Source organism: Mustela nigripes, chromosome 4 (genome assembly GCF_022355385.1).
Source record: "Mustela nigripes isolate SB6536 chromosome 4, MUSNIG.SB6536, whole genome shotgun sequence".
Taxonomy (NCBI): domain Eukaryota; kingdom Metazoa; phylum Chordata; class Mammalia; order Carnivora; family Mustelidae; genus Mustela; species Mustela nigripes.
In genome coordinates, this window is record NC_081560.1 from 185178895 (window position 1) to 185193893 (window position 14999).

The window sequence follows — 14999 nt, forward strand, 5'->3', positions numbered from 1 at the left end:
TTGAATTTCAGAACTTTACAAATTTTTATTACTTTTTATTGAAAACTGCACTGAACGCTAAATGTCCACCTTACAATAAACAGACACAGTAGCGGTAACTCACACTAAAACAAAACACTTCCGATAGCCATTATTTTTCTGTTTGGGACAGTTTTAAAGGATTTTTTTTTTTTTTTTTTTTTTTTTTTGTCACAAAAACAGGAATGTACCTATACAAAGGCTCAAAATAGGCCATCTTTTAAACAAAAAGGCGATGATTCACAAAAGACTATGAATATAACATGTAACTAGTTGATACAAATCTAATAGGATTTGTTAAAATCAGTCACATCTAGTAACACACCTGAAGTGTTCTTGTATAAAATATCACGTGAAGAAAAGAAGATTTATCAATGTCTAAAAAAGTGGGTTTGTTCATAGACAATCTGACAAGTTACCATAAAAAGTGTTTCCTGAGACATAAGGAAATGCAACATTATTTTTCTTGAACTCTTTCAGCTCAAGACTTTCCACTCAATAAAATAGCTGAGGATCTGAAACTGAGAAAATATATTTGAGTACAAACAGCTTGTGAAACTTCATACTTTTTCTTTTTTTTTCTTTTTTTCCTTTTTTTGCATCATCAAGAGGGTATTACTGAATTCACAACCAACTCGCCCGCTCAGTATGCAGTTCAGATGGGGGAGAGACTTCTGTACAGGAGCTTGTACGCTCGCGGCGGTCTAACGGGCACAGTTTTCTCCCCATTCTCTGTAGTAATTTAATCTTCCTCTCTGCAAAAGAGGTCACCAGCGCCCATGGACTGAAGGGACTGGAGTCACAGGAGGGGGATTTCCTCTTAGTATTTCTTTATTTTGACGTTTGGAACTCCTGATGCAACATTCTAGAGCAAGGTGTTCAGGACCTGCTGTGCCCAAGGGGCTGATAAAGGAAAAGGATCTATTTATTCTTTGTGATTGGATGCACAGATGAAGAACGTAACACACAATAACAGAAGTTGGTCGTTAATAAATCACGTCCTAGTCTCTCAGCGCTCGCGTCACCAGACGGCGGCTCCAGCCTTCCCACACCTCGGCTTCTTGCTCGAACACTGCAGCGTGCATGATGCGTATGTCCGGAATCCGTTAAAAAGACGGTCCAAGTCCTTTCCTTAGTTCATCTAGTTTTCACTGTCTCTTGGTCCCAGGTTTTTCTGTGATGACCGCTCGTCATTCTCTGCTATTGCTCGTTGGGATGCTCTCTATTGTCCCCATGTTTTGTCGGCTGGTTGGGAGAGGGAGCTTGGGAAGGGTGTGCCACTGTGGGGAGGTTGTGAGTCACCGGGATGCCGCCGGGGATGATGCCCTCCATGGCTGCAGGAAGTCCGCCCGGGGCCACCCCGACGATGCCTGGCGGGTATCTGAGGAGCACACAGAGAAAGGGCCAGTTAGGTCGGGAGCAGGGAGGAGCCGAGCTCTTGGCTCTGCCTACTGTTTTAAAAAATACATTAGTCACTTTACTGGCAAAGTAAGGAGAAATCTACATGAAAAACAAAACGATGATGCTTAATTCAACAGAATCGATAGTCCTATCAAAACACTGCCAAAGACTTTTGCTCTTCACACAATGGGAATAGCCTGTGTTAATTCTGTCCATAGACCCTGTATTGCATTTGAGAAATGTTTGGTACCAAAAAAAAAAAAAACACTTCCCAAGTTGTCTGAGTGCCTTAGCATTCATTAATTATGTCAATACTTCTAGTGATTTCCCGACAGACAGGATGAAGTACTCTGATACCAAATGGGGCTCCCTAGGCGACCTCGCCGCATGCTCTCGTGACCAGAGGTGGGAAACGGGACGCGGCAGCAGGGGCAGAGGGGAGCCAGCGCACACTCCTCTTCCATCGCGGGCACACAAGCTGCTGTGTGTGCAAGGACACGAGGCATTAAGCCTCCCACAGAACATGTGGTTCTTAACACAAATTCGAGTCAGTGTACTGAAACATTCCTAGGATAAAACAGACTTAGGAGGCAGGTGCTTCAGAATTAAAAGACGGATTCTCAACATTCTCAAATCCTTGACCCATGGCTTCCCAACCTACAGCCTGACACAGCCGCTCACTGGCTGGTCAGAAATCAGGGACCCTCTGCGACTTGGGGGAGCTACAGGCCTTAAGCATATGTTGTATTTCATGGGGCCGGGGAGTCTCGGTCTGGCAAAGGGAAGAAGTAAAATGTGGCCTTTAAAGGACAGGCTGCCAACAATAAGGAACATGACCCTGGGGCAGAGGCAGGTTCAAGCAATGATAGGGGTGGGACATTAACAGAACACGGCAAACTGAAACGCAGAGAAAAACACGAGACCCAGGAGGAGAGCCTTCACCTAGGGGTCCTCCCTACACACTAGTTACACCTCCCCGGCCCCCATGGTTAGAGCAGCGGTTCACAGCGGGGGATGTGAGGCAACAGCTAGAGCCGAGACACACCGCACAGTGCCAAGGCTGGGCCCCAGGGGAGAAAGCTCCAGCCCGGTAAGTGAATACCACCAGGGAACGGGCAACTGTGGGCTACAGTAAGCAAGACAGAAGTTTCCTCCTGGAATTCAAGGCTGCAGCTCTTTTATAAAAGCAGAACACTGATTTCCCTGTGAGCCCAGCCATGGTGGGGGGACTGAACCATGGGGAACTATCACCAGTGAAACCTTGCTCCCTTCCAGGGGCTATGTGGGCTCTGGGCCAGAAGAATTCAAATTAGAAAACAGATTCATCGGGGTGCCTGGGTGGCTCAGTGGTTAAGCCGCTGCCCTCGGCTCGGGTCATGATCCCAGGGTCCTGGGATCGAGCCCCGCATCGGGCTCTCTGCTCAGCGGGGAGCCTGCTTCCTTCTCTCTCTCTGCCTGCCTCTCTGCCTACTTACGATCTCTGTCTGTCAAATAAATAAATAAAATAAAAAAAAAATAAAAAAAAATAAAAAAAAAAAAAGAAAAGAAAACAGATTCATCAACAAGCCCTTCCCCCGAAAATCTTTCTGGTACCTTCTCACCCAGAAGCCCTCTGCCTTTGAAGTGGCTTGGAATGCACCAGTCATTCCCCCCAGTGTTCAGAGCCTTTGGGGGAATGCATGCCCGTTCCCACTCCTTTCATAAATAGGAACCCCAATTCTAGGTTGTATCCGGAGAATGGTGTTTGCTCCACAGAAACTGGGCATCGGAAAAAATGTGAGGACTGCACAGACTCCATGCAGGGAGCTGTCTGCGGTGGTTTCCGCCTCTCCGCCCCACTCTCCCTAGAGTAGGGGGGCAAGGGGGCTCCAGCCGAGGTCAGTGCCATTCCACTCCTCACCTGTATGTGGCGCCGTTGAGCTCTGGATGGATTGCTTGCTGATCTATTACTGACCAGGGAGCTGTTGTGACAAAGAATTCCTTGTTCACACAGTTTCTTAAGCTTTCTGGGATGCGACCTGGAATATGATGATTAAAATTACCAGATGTATTTTTTTAAGGTCACAGGGAGTTAGAGACCACAGTAGTTGCTGCTGGGGGAACCCCCTATAATGTTTGAACTATGGAAACCCGAGTGTAGAGTCTTCCACTCCAGAATGAGGGCCAGCCCTTTAATTTTCAGAAAAGGTGAAGTCGTGGGGCCTGAGTCCTGAGCTCTTCACTCCCGCCCACTCCACCCTTCTGGAACAGAAAGGAGCCCCTGCCCCCCATTCCCAACTCCCTCCACAGTTTGCATGTTTAATGCTGACTGGTGCAAAAGGAACCCGTTTCCTCTGAAATCGAGTGCAAAGCCTGGATTAACTGGGCCCAGTTCCTTCCACATGTCATCGACTTGATCCCTAAAACCTCCTGTGCCCTTAGCAGCAGGCCTCTCTAACCCCCAGCCCGCCTTATCAGGCCTGGGGTGGCTGAGCCGCAGGGCTCCGGGGCTCACCTGTGATTGCCCGGCGGATCTCGGTGGCCGCCGCCTCCCGCATCTCCAGCGAGGCTTGCTCACTGTACCAAGCTGTGTGGGGCGTACAGATGAGATTCGGTGCGTCTTTCAAAGGACCCTGAGCAAAGCTAGGTAAATGCACACAAACAGCAAATGAGAAGACTGTCGCGCCCTACCCCATTCACCAAGAGAAGAGCTCGGGCCAAGCAGCCTACTGGCCAGTTTGCCTGCATGGAGGAACGGGGGGTAGTACGTTTCCTAAAGGCTGAGAATTTAAGAACGTACTGATCGGGGCGCCTGGGTGGCTCAGTGGGTTAAAGCCTCTGCTTTCAGCTCGGGTTATGATCCCAGGGTCCTGGGATCGAGCCCCGCATCGGGCTCTCTGCTCAGCGGGGAGCCTGCTTCCCCCTCTCTCCCCGCCTGCCTCTCCGCCTACTCGTGATCTGTCTGTCAAATAAATAAATAAAATATTTAAAAAAAAAAGAACGTACTGATCGGAACTGCTAAAGCAGGTGTCAGGAGAAAGGCTCCCCGGAGGACCGGCAGGGCGCACGTGTCAGCAGAGTGCACAGTCGCTCCAGACTTCCACACGGTTCTTCCTTTGAGACACTTTCTGACGCCCCCCCCCCCCCCACGGGGCCCTCTGGCGCTTTTACACTCACGCAAAGTACAGCACCGTCCTCAGAAGAGAGGCCGTCAGACGGTCTCCAGCTTCCTCCCCGGGGGCCCTTGCTCTGGGGACGTGCCCCACAGTCCCAGTGTGGGGGGCGCTCAGGGCAGCAGCAGGCCCCGGGGTCACCGCGCGAGGCCGGAAGCCCGGCGCACCCACCTGAAAGGCTCCGATTCGTGCACGTCGAGGGCTGCCCCTCGTATCCTGCCTTCCTTGAGGGCTTGGGCTAAGGCCTTCTCATCCACCAGCCCGCCGCGGGCCGCATTCACGAGGAACGCCCCTTGCCTCATCTGCGGGACGAAAGGAAGGCCGTCAGACGCCACCACGCTGGAAGGCACCTGCCCGAGGCTGACAGAAGCCGGCCGTGGCCGGAGGACTCTGGCTGGTTTGGCTGTGGGGTGTGTGTGCAGCAGGTTGGGCAGAAGGGGACTGCGGGGTGTTGGGGACAGCTGGGTCGGTTTCTCTGTATCCTCAGAGCGCACCCTAAGGACCGGTCACCTGCCTGTTGCTTCTTGGGAGGCCAAACCCGACTGAGACAGGTCCCTGCTGGGTCCTGGGCCAGTCCCTGTCTGGCCCAGCTCCAGGTGGCCCATCCCATGCTGGGGCCTCATCTGGCCCCTCACTGACGTCCTGGGGGATGGTCTTTCCTTTTCACGCATGTGTCCATGGACTACTTCCCGCCCCACCCCCTTCTGCTTTGATGGAAGTCTCCAGGGGCTAAGGGTATCTATGTCCGTTACCTGCTTTATAGTAAAGTCATTGATGAGGTGGTGGTTATGCTCGTTGAGATTACAGTGCAAGGAGACGCAGTCACTCTGATACAGTAAGTCCTGCAGGGTGTAGACCCTCTGCACGCCCAGGGACCGCTCGACCCCATCCTGCAAGTAGGGGTCATAAAAGATGACGCTGAATCCAAAGGCCTTGGCTCGAACAGCAACCGCCTGCCCCGTGCGACCTGTGCGGAGAGAGCAAGCATCCAGGTGAGCGAGTCCACTGTCCCGCCGGCCACTGCTCAGCGCTCCGGATGCCACGTGGGGGCTTGAGCTGTCCCCGCCGGCAGCAGGACCGCCAGCCGGGGGAGCGGCGTAACTGAAGCCTGGGGACGCGCTCGGCCCGCATGTCTCCTCGGCTTCCTGGGTGACCTGTGCAGGGGCCCGCTGTCTGCGCTGGGGGGCGTGTGTGTTCAGGTGCCCACGGTGGACATTTTCAAACGTCAGCACAGCTAGAGAGAATGTTCTGGTGAATGCCATGTGTCCCTCCCCCAGCGCCAGCCATTCCTGTAGTCTCCCACCCAGATTTCGCTCTCCCCGATGTTCCTGGGTCCACAGCAGCCTTAAGCCAAGCTTCCTTTCCCCAGACAGCGGGGGCAGTGACAGAGAACAGTCACTTGCCCATTAGCACTGGGTCTGCTCATGAAGGCGGGGGTGGGGTGGGAGTGGTCAAAACAGACCCCTGCAGAGGGTCCTGAGCGCAGAGAGGCACCGGACTCACTGGGCAGCTACTTCTCCGGTGTGTCGGCTGGCTCTGACCTGTGCGGGGAGCCCCAGGCCCCCTCCAGCGGGTCAGTAACCCACACCACCCAACAGCCTCCCTGACTCCCAGGGGTCGTCCTTTGCACAAACCCACGGAACCCCATGAAACCCCAGAGCCAGCGCCTCCTGCCTCCCAGAGCTGTTTCGGCCGCAGCGGCCTCCTCCGGGAAGCACGCACAATCCGTCTTCGGATGAAGCCACCGCGCAGTGGCGCAGGGGAAGGAGGACGACGCAGGGCAGGTGTCGCTGCCCGAACAGGAAGCCCACGTGAGGGCAACATGGGGGCGGACTGTCTCCCGCTCCTGCTGGGCTCCCGTCCGGCGGCGCAGGGCAGCCTGGGCGGGAGGCCCGCCGCGGGGGCACCAGAGCCCGCTCACCCCCAGGGCCCGCAGCCGCACAGCCCAGCCCGGAGGCGGGCACGGCAGAGAGGGCGGGGGAGGAACGGCGCGGGCGACCTCCACAGCCCCCCGACGTCCCCGAGGTACGGGGGCACGCGACCCCGCCCCCCCCCCACTCGGCCTGGAGCCGGGGCTCTCCGGCGGGGGCTGCCGGGGCCCCGCGTGCTTTTCCAGCCTTTGCTCTTCCTTAGTCCCCAGCCCTCATCTCGCGGGCGTCCCGTTAGCCAGGAGGCGTTCCTAAGTTTCTCCGACACCCAGTGACTTAACTCTGCTACTAACTTGCAAAAACTGAGCCTGGCAGAAGCCAACTGGCTTGGCCTGAAAAAAAAAAAAAATCTGCATGTACCCGGCGGCCGGGCTGGCTGTGCCCGAGCCCCACACCCCCACCAGCCCCCGCTGGGGCCACGCTCGGGCCGGGCCGCCCCCCACTCCGCATCCTGCCGCTGCGGCCTCTCAGCGGACGAAGCCTCCAGCAAGTGACTGTCCTCGGGGGAGGCACCGGGCAGCCTCCGGCCAGGCCCCTTCCCATCGGAGTCCGGCAAAAGCCGGCGAAGGCTCAGCCACGCGGGGTGTCGGAAGGCCGGCGCCGTCCTGAGAACGGTCCCCTGGAGCCCCGCGCAGAGCAACGGGAGGCCCAGCGGGGCCAGCAGAGGGCGCTGCGGCCCTCCCACGGCGCCTCCGCCTTTCCTCTGCGCGGCCCCTCAAGTGAGGACTCCTTCGTAAACCCTGTGCAAGATCGCCTTCATGAGCGAGGTCACCCTGACACCTGGGGTCTTTAACTCACCCTGGGGAGTGAGGTGCACGCGCCCGGAAGAAACCCAGCTCCCACTCCAGGGGCCCTGACCCTTGGTTTTCGGGAAACAGAGCGCTGAACGCAGGGTCGAGTGACAGCCTGCGAAGGACCTGCGACCCACCCCACGTGCTTCTCCTGACCCCTCTGAATCCTGAGGGGCAGTCCGGGCTCAAGCCCTTCCTGATGTACAGACTGCGACACTGAGGCAGAAAGGTCAGCGAGTTTCCTCAAGGTCACAGAATGGCCGAGCAGCGGGGCTGAGCATCTGCAGAAAAGCAAGGGCCCCTGCGTGCAGTGTGGCCCACTGGAGCCCCCGTGTTGTCAGCACCAGGTCATCAGGCTGCTTCCTGTCACAGCTCACCTTGTCCTTGGGGACCCGTGCAAGATGCTCACAGGGCCACCAGCGGACTCCTGGGAGACCTTTCCCTGCCTCCATCCCGAGCTTTCTAAGCGGACGGCCGGACCGCGGCACCTTCCGGCTCAGAATCATTCAGGGACTCCCTGCTGCCACCCTGGCCTGGCATCTGAGGGCCTCCAGGGGCTGGGCCTTGCTCATGGCCTAGGTCTAGGCTCAGCCACCAGCTCCCCTTCAAGCCCCAAGCCTGCTGGTTTCTCTCCAGGGCACCTCCAGCAGCCCCCGCCCAGGGCCATCTGCGGGCACACGGCCTTACCCGTCGCCCAGCCGGAGACCACCCCCCGCGCTGCCCGCTCCCCGCCCAGCCCTGAAGACCCAGCTCCCGGGGCTGGCCGGAGAGGGCTGGGGGCTGGGCAGCGGTACCTACCGAAGCCGATGAGGCCCAGCGTCTCCCCGCGGATGCGCGCCGCTCCCGAGGCCACTTCCCGGATCTGCTCGACGCTCTGGACCCGTGTGCCTTCCCGCAGCGCCTGGTACAGCCACGTGTTCCGCCGGTACAGGTTGAGAATGTGGCAGATGGTGGAGTCCGCTGTCTCCTCCACGGCCGCCGACGGGATGTTGCACACGGCGATGCCTGGAGACGACAGGGCCAGGCCCCGCGTGAGGACCCTCGGCGAAGGGGGAGCTCCAGGGCACACCATGCGCCCAGCTGAGGGCCGGGGAGGTGAAGCTGGCCCCTCAGCTGCCGGCAGGTCAGGCTCCGATGCTCAGAGGCCTCCAGCCCCCACAACCGTTCCAGCCCTGCCGCAGCCCCCGACCCGCACTCAGCCCATATCCCGCCTGCCCTCTGCTCCTACACCTGGTGCTTCTGGGAAGCGAGCGGTGGGCAGCTGGAAGGGGTGAGCAGCCCAGAGGCTGGAAACCTGCCCGTGTCCGCCGTGGAGCAGCAGGAGCCGAGCCGCAGAGCCCCTCGTGAGAGCTGACCTGACTCCTTCCCGTGGGATGAAATGTTAATACTTGTTTTGAAAAAGCACGTCCCCCTCAACGTGGGCCCCAGGCCCGGCCAGGACAGAGCCGATTCCTGAATTCAGCCCCAGGCCACGGCTCAGGCCGGCAGAGCTAGGCACTGACCTTCCTCGGTTAAGGGTGTTTGGGGAAGAATGCAAAGTCTGCCAGACAAGCAGCTTTCTGGGGGACACAGGTATCCAGGCAGCCTGTCAGACCAGCTCAGAAAACCGCCTGTGAATCCCAGGTTTGAGACCCCAGGAGCACACGGGGCAGGGTCCCCAAGAAGGCAGCCCTGCCTTCCTCTTCCTTCAAGCCCGCCAGTGGGGACAAGAGCACCGGAGCCACTGCGACTCCACGGGAGGGAAGAGAGGACCACAGGACTCCCTGTGCTGAGCACCCCATTCTAGCATCTGTGTGACCTCTCCACGCGGGCGGCCCTGAGGTCCAGGGTCTCAGTGATGCCCTGAGGGGGACAGACAGCTCAGAGAGTGAAAACCCGCACGAGTGTCCCACCTGGTCCCATCTGGCCCCAGCCACCTGCTGGAGGGACAACGTGACTGAGATCTAGGCTGCCGAAATTTCCACGAGCTAGAAGTCTGTTCTGCCAACAGCCACAAAGGAGGCCACTCCATATGAAACAGGCAAGCTTAGAACTTGGACTGCGCCAGAAGCCAGGGCTCATGGAAATCGTTTGCCATGATGTTTTCCAGCCCTCTGAGGAACCTGAGGTGGTGTGGCCGGAGCCCAGCAAGAGGGCCCCGACAGTGAAGGAGCAGAGTGTGGACCCTTGGCCACTGCCCAGGCAACCACCTGGGCCTGGGACCAGCTACACCCCGGGAGCCGAGACTGGAGGGGATGTGCCGGAGGAGGGGGTCCCCGTGCGGGTCCATGTGACACAGAGCACCGCACCTGCCCACTCCCTGGAAGGGCACAGGAGGCAACAGCTCAGCCTGCACCCCTTGAACTCTGACATGTCGCTCCTTGGCTGCAGAGACCAAAAACTGGAGGAGAGGCTGTGGGCACCAGGAGGGACCGTCCTGCCCCAAGGGCAATGGGCACCTTCCTCTGACACCCCCAAAGCCCTGATGATTTCTAAACCATTCTTCAGGTCAGGGCACCTCCAAAGGCCAAGGTGAGAAGCTTCTACCATCTGTAGGGCAAGAGTCACAGCCGTCTCACCCCAAGGCCCGAGCCCAGTGGCTGAGCTGCTTTTTCCATCAACAGTTTCACTCTTTGCTGTCCCCGCTGCTGAAGTGGAAGCCAGATAAAGGAGCCCGAGAGAGGCTCACAAGCTCAGAGGCCTCCAGCAACCTCCCAGCTCCCCCTGCTCCCGGTTCTTGGGGATCCCCTGCAGATGGGCTGAATCCCTCTAACTGCTCCGGGCAGGGGACACAGCTGTTTCCTGAGCTCGCCCCGCTCTCCACTCTGAGCCTCCAGTCCGGCCCACGGTCTTCCTGCAAAGGCTCCCGCGAGCACTGAGAAGGGAGCGTCCTCCCTCGAAGGCCACACTGCAGGCCCCAGACACCAGCAGCATGTAACAGCCACTGTCCTCATTTGCACAAGTCTGGGGACAGAGTGCTGTGTGCAGTGCAATCTGGAGACAGGACAGAGGCCCATGTCCCTTCTCCAAATTCCACACGCACCAGGATCAATGGAAACCCCACAGCCAACATCCTTGCCCGCTGTTCCGAACTGCAGGGCCCCAGGAACATGGTCTCCTCCACCCGGGCCCCCTTGTCGAGGGCAGCCGTGTGGCCGGGGGAGCGGGGCACCTTTGGTTGTAGGAAAACAAGGTGCCCCCCTGGCCCAGGCCGGCTGCGTGGGGAGCATGTGCACGTGGAGGGACTGCACGTTTCGCTCAGGAGACCTGCCATGTCGCCCTGGAAAGCAGCAGCTGCTTCCCAGCAAGGGAACTCCACGCCACCACCTCACCCGAGCCTGGGCGGCGAGGGGCGGACACGCGGACGGCGGGGCGGGTGCAGGGAAGCAGGTCTGAGGACCCCCCGCCCCCGCTCTGTGGGTTCAACGATATTCTCCGTCGCTGTCTGAACTCGGGATGGCAGCTCTACAAAGAGCACAAAGAACATTTGTTTCCAAACAAAAACATTCTTGTTGGCGCCCGGGAAAGATGGAAAATTTGAGGGAATGCTAGAAGTGCTTCTGAGGACTCCTATCACCCAAGTTTCTTTGTTGCAACCAAGGCGGGCTCAGGGGCACCCCGAGGCCAGAAGCAAGCGCTCAGGGCCAACACAGGAAGCCGTCGCTTCCCTCAGGCCCCATAACGAGTCTGGATTCTGATGCCACCCCTTTTCGCTTTGGTGTAGGGAAGATCTTCCAAGCCCCTTGCCACACAGCGCCCCCACTTCCAGGATGGGGGCGGGGAAAAAGGCATCTGTTGGGGAACGACCACCTCTTGCCTCTTCCTTTGGGGTTCACCTATGGGGTGACCCCACTGCCATATTCCAGGCTCAGAGCCCCTGAGCGCCACCATGAAGAAGCACGAGACTCGACACCGGCCAGGCTCCCTCTCCCCAGCTCCCACCCCCAATTCAAGTGGGGGAACGAACCACTTGAGGACACCAGGAAACTTCACTCAAAACCCCAGGCCAGGACGAAGGAGGAGGAAGCGCAGGCCATAAGCGCTTGATGCTGGGATCCATTGCGTCCTCAGAGGGGTGGGGACGGACAAGACCCACAGGGCCACCGGGGTGTCAGCACGGCCACAGCTTGTCGGACCGCAGAGGCCTGAGTTCTTAGACATCTGCCAGTGGCCCCAGGACTTCGGGTGCCCCTGGACGTGGGTGGAGCACAGGCCCAAGCACCCGGGCGTGGATCCGGCACATCGCAAACGTGACAAGGACATGAGCAGAGGAGCCGATATGGGAGGACCCTGGACCCTCGCAAGGCGAGCAGGCCAGCCGAGGGCCACTTGCTGTCCACGCTCCGTGAACTCTCCTCACACGCAGAGCCCACGGCAGCGGCTGGGACAGGACGGGGACCACGCAGAGGGCCGCGGCCCCACCTCTGGGAACCTGCCTGTGGGGGTCCACCTGCTGCCCCTGCTTTTCTGTGGAGACCCCGCCCTGTCTGACAAGGGCTGAGCGGGAGGTGCCGGGCTCCACTTCACCCGCATCGGCGCCGACCCGAGCCGGTTTCTGGGTGGACAGCTCTCTGCCAGGACTCGAGACCAGGAACGCCCGACACCCCATTTCTGAGCCCCGCGCTGTGCGCCCAGCTCTGGCCTTTCCGGGTGATGGGTCCCAACCAGCCAGCGCTGGCCTGTGGCCACTCACGGGACCCCCACCGCAAGGACAGGCCCCTGGCTCATCTGGCTTCTGTCCTTCCCACGCGAGACAGCCTGGCCCAGCCAGTGCTGGCGCCGGGTGGGGTCCTGGGGTCCGGCAGGTGCGCTCCCGCCCGTGTTTTCAGGGTGGGGGGCGGGGGCGCCCAACAAGGCTCCCTCTGAACAGCTGCTCCCGGCCCCACGCACTCACCGAGCTCGCCGGCGGCCTTGATGTCAACATTGTCGTAGCCGCTGCCTATCCGCACGATTACTCTCAGGGCCTTGAACTTCTCCAGGTCCTCCCTGGTGAGGGTGATGGTGTGGTACATCATGGCGCCGACAGCTTCATTGAGAACCTGAGGCGGGGCGAGCAGAGCAAGGCTGGAGCCCCCCCCCCCCCACCCCGACTTGGCACCCCCCGCAGAGGGGGCAGCGCGGGTGTGATCGCTCCCCAGGTTGAGTGGCCTGGGGCTGTGCTTTGGCTGCCGGGGACCGTGGGTGACAGCGGAGGGGGAGGGCGGACAGGGAGGTGGCGTTTGGGGTGGGGGTGGGGCCCACCTTCTCGTGGATCTCCTGAGTGGACTGTGCGTCACAGAAGGCCACGGTGGCCAGGTCCTTCAGGATGGGCATCTCCACGGTGCAGTCTCTGCCATCGAGCAGCGCCACCAGGGGGCGGGGGTGCAGGGGGCCGTTCATGATCTGGGGGCGGATACCTGTGAGGACGGGAGGGTGACGGGGTAGGCGGGCACAGTGGCCTGTCCCACACTGGGGGACAGGGCACCCCTGTACCCACATCCATCAGGTCTGCTGGACCCCAGGGCTTCCTCCCGACTCCCTGGGTGGACCACAAACCCACAAAGCCACCTGGGCTCCCCTGGCTCATAGACCACGGCGGGGGAACATCTGTCTGCTGGGTCTGCCTGGGTGGATGTCTGAGGGAGACCTGGGTCTCCGTGAGCAATGTCAAGTACAGCGAACAGGAACCACCGTGCAGCCAAGCCCATCGCCATGTGGAACTCGGGCCAAGGACATCTGTTTCCAACACACCTGCTCCCAGCACCAGCCGGACCCGCAGGGGCTCCCCCCAAACCCTTACCACTCCAACACCTTCCAAACAAACATGAGGGGGTACAAAATGAAACCAGATGGACAGGTCGTGGCTCCCGCACCCCATGGGAGTGTCTTCCTCTAGTCCCAAGCTGGGACTCGCGAGGGATCAGTCCCTCCGAGCCTGAGTGGTAACCAAACTACCGCCTAACCCAGAGCCTGGGGCCCCGAAGCAGGACATCCACGTGAAGCTGAGCCCCCACGTCCTCTGTACTGGTGGGAAAACGGGGGCTCCCCTCCCCCATATCCTCACCAGCCTCTGTCCCCCACGGCAGGTGGGGGTTGGGGCACCAAAGCTGTTTGCTGGGGGACTGATAAGCCCTTGGCTAGTGTTCTTCTTGGCCTAACTGGCAGGCGGGCTCCACAAGAGGTCAAGGTGGGTGTGTACGAATGGAGGTTTCCCCAAAGACCAAGGGTGCCATTGTGAATCAGGACCCCTGGAGACCAGCTTTTACCCCCAACTCTGCAGAGGGCAGTGAGGGGCAGTAATTCGCATGGTGGCCTACAGCCTCTCGTCTCATCCCTAGCCCCTTTAGTAGAAGGAGGACCCCGGGGCACAGCACGGGAAGTGGCCCCTGGAATAAGCAGCTGAAGTGGGGGGCGCAGCTCGTGTGAACTTGATGTGCACACATTTAAAGGTCCTACCTCTGCCCTTCCTTTTGGCCAAGAAAAGGGTGAGATTTTGACCAAATCCTGAAAGGATTCTTCCATCAGGTTCTTTCACTTCCCACAGCTGCTGCCAAGCCCAGGTCGGACTCCCACGGGACTGATGGTCTTGGACTATGGGCCAGATTCACCGGCCTGTCCCAGGCTACTCCTCCCACAGGGTGCAGAACACCCTGACCGGACTCCAGAGGTGCCGGCAAGGGTGTTCATCAGACCGCGTTCACGGAGTTCGTGATCATGGTAAGAAATCCAAGTTGTTAATTAAAAAGCAGCCACAGAGGAAATTGACGGGCAGGCACAAGGCAGGCTTCTAGAGCCATCCAAGACATCTGGAGAGGCTGAGGGGCCTCATCACAGAAATGTCCGTCCACAGCATCAGTGCATGGATCCCGTTACCTGGGCAACAAGCTCCAGGTTGCCTAGCGATCGCCCCCCCTCCCTGGCTTGGGTCGCCTCCTCTTGGGCGAGATGCACCCTTTGCCCTCATTCAGGCTGGGCAGGCAGAATGCAGCTGAGGCTTGTCCAAGAGCCAGGGGCTCCCAGATGAGGCCCCGGGCTCAGCTATGGGCTGTAAGCCCTGTATGGGAAAGATGGCAAGGGAGAGGCCCACGGGGTTGTGCTGGGGATGGATGCTGAGCGGGGGGTGGCTGCATGCGTGGTGGGAACGGGCAAGACTCCCGTGTGTCGGCACGAGGTATAGGGGCTGCACGAAACCCCAGTACAGAGGATGAGAGAAAGCTTAGCCAAGGCATTGCTGAAGTTCATTCTATGGAAAAAAGGACCGTGCCGTGCTAGCGCGAAGCTCCCATCTACCTGCACACCGGAGAACCCAGCGAAATTCAAGCCACACCCCACACAGCACCTGTTGTCGCTACAGCCTCACAGAAGTTGGGGCAGAGGTTCCCACAAGAGCCTTGGAAATGCCAGCCAGGTGAAGCTGTCAGCAGATTTTCCATCTTGCCTCACGTTAACCGACGCATCTCTCAGTGCTTCTAACAACTGGAGTCATTTTTTGTCTACTAGGATGCAACTGACGTGTTACTGAAGATAACCTTTCAAGGGACTATGGGAAATGGGGGGCCTGGGGGGAGTGCCCCATCTCCTCTGCAGCCAGGGGAATCTAGAGAAACTTGGGGAGGAAAGCCAGGGCATGATGAATCTTTAATGAGAATGAACTAAAAATGGAGGCCTGTGCCCAAAAGCTAGAGTAGCAATCACCAGACATGGCTCAAACCCCAAGACTGACATTCAGAAGCCCACTGTATTACTCTTCT

The 14999-nt window shown here is 58.9% G+C and overlaps 1 protein-coding gene across 4 annotated transcripts in view; it reads right to left on the bottom strand.

Annotated features, from left to right (window-relative positions):
• The window catches only part of CTBP2 (C-terminal binding protein 2), a 153755-nt gene continuing 138756 nt past the window's right edge, over window positions 1–14999 (bottom strand). For all 4 annotated transcript variants that reach the window (XM_059398782.1, XM_059398781.1, XM_059398780.1 and 1 more), the window contains 8 exons: window positions 12511–12665; window positions 12164–12308; window positions 8089–8295; window positions 5324–5538; window positions 4743–4873; window positions 3914–4041; window positions 3320–3437; window positions 1–1399 (listed from right to left, as the gene is read on the bottom strand). In XM_059398782.1, the coding sequence (XP_059254765.1) occupies window positions 1219–1399; window positions 3320–3437; window positions 3914–4041; window positions 4743–4873; window positions 5324–5538; window positions 8089–8295; window positions 12164–12308; window positions 12511–12665 (1280 nt within the window). In that variant the 3' untranslated portion in view covers window positions 1–1218. The remainder of the gene's footprint in view (window positions 1400–3319; window positions 3438–3913; window positions 4042–4742; window positions 4874–5323; window positions 5539–8088; window positions 8296–12163; window positions 12309–12510; window positions 12666–14999) is intronic.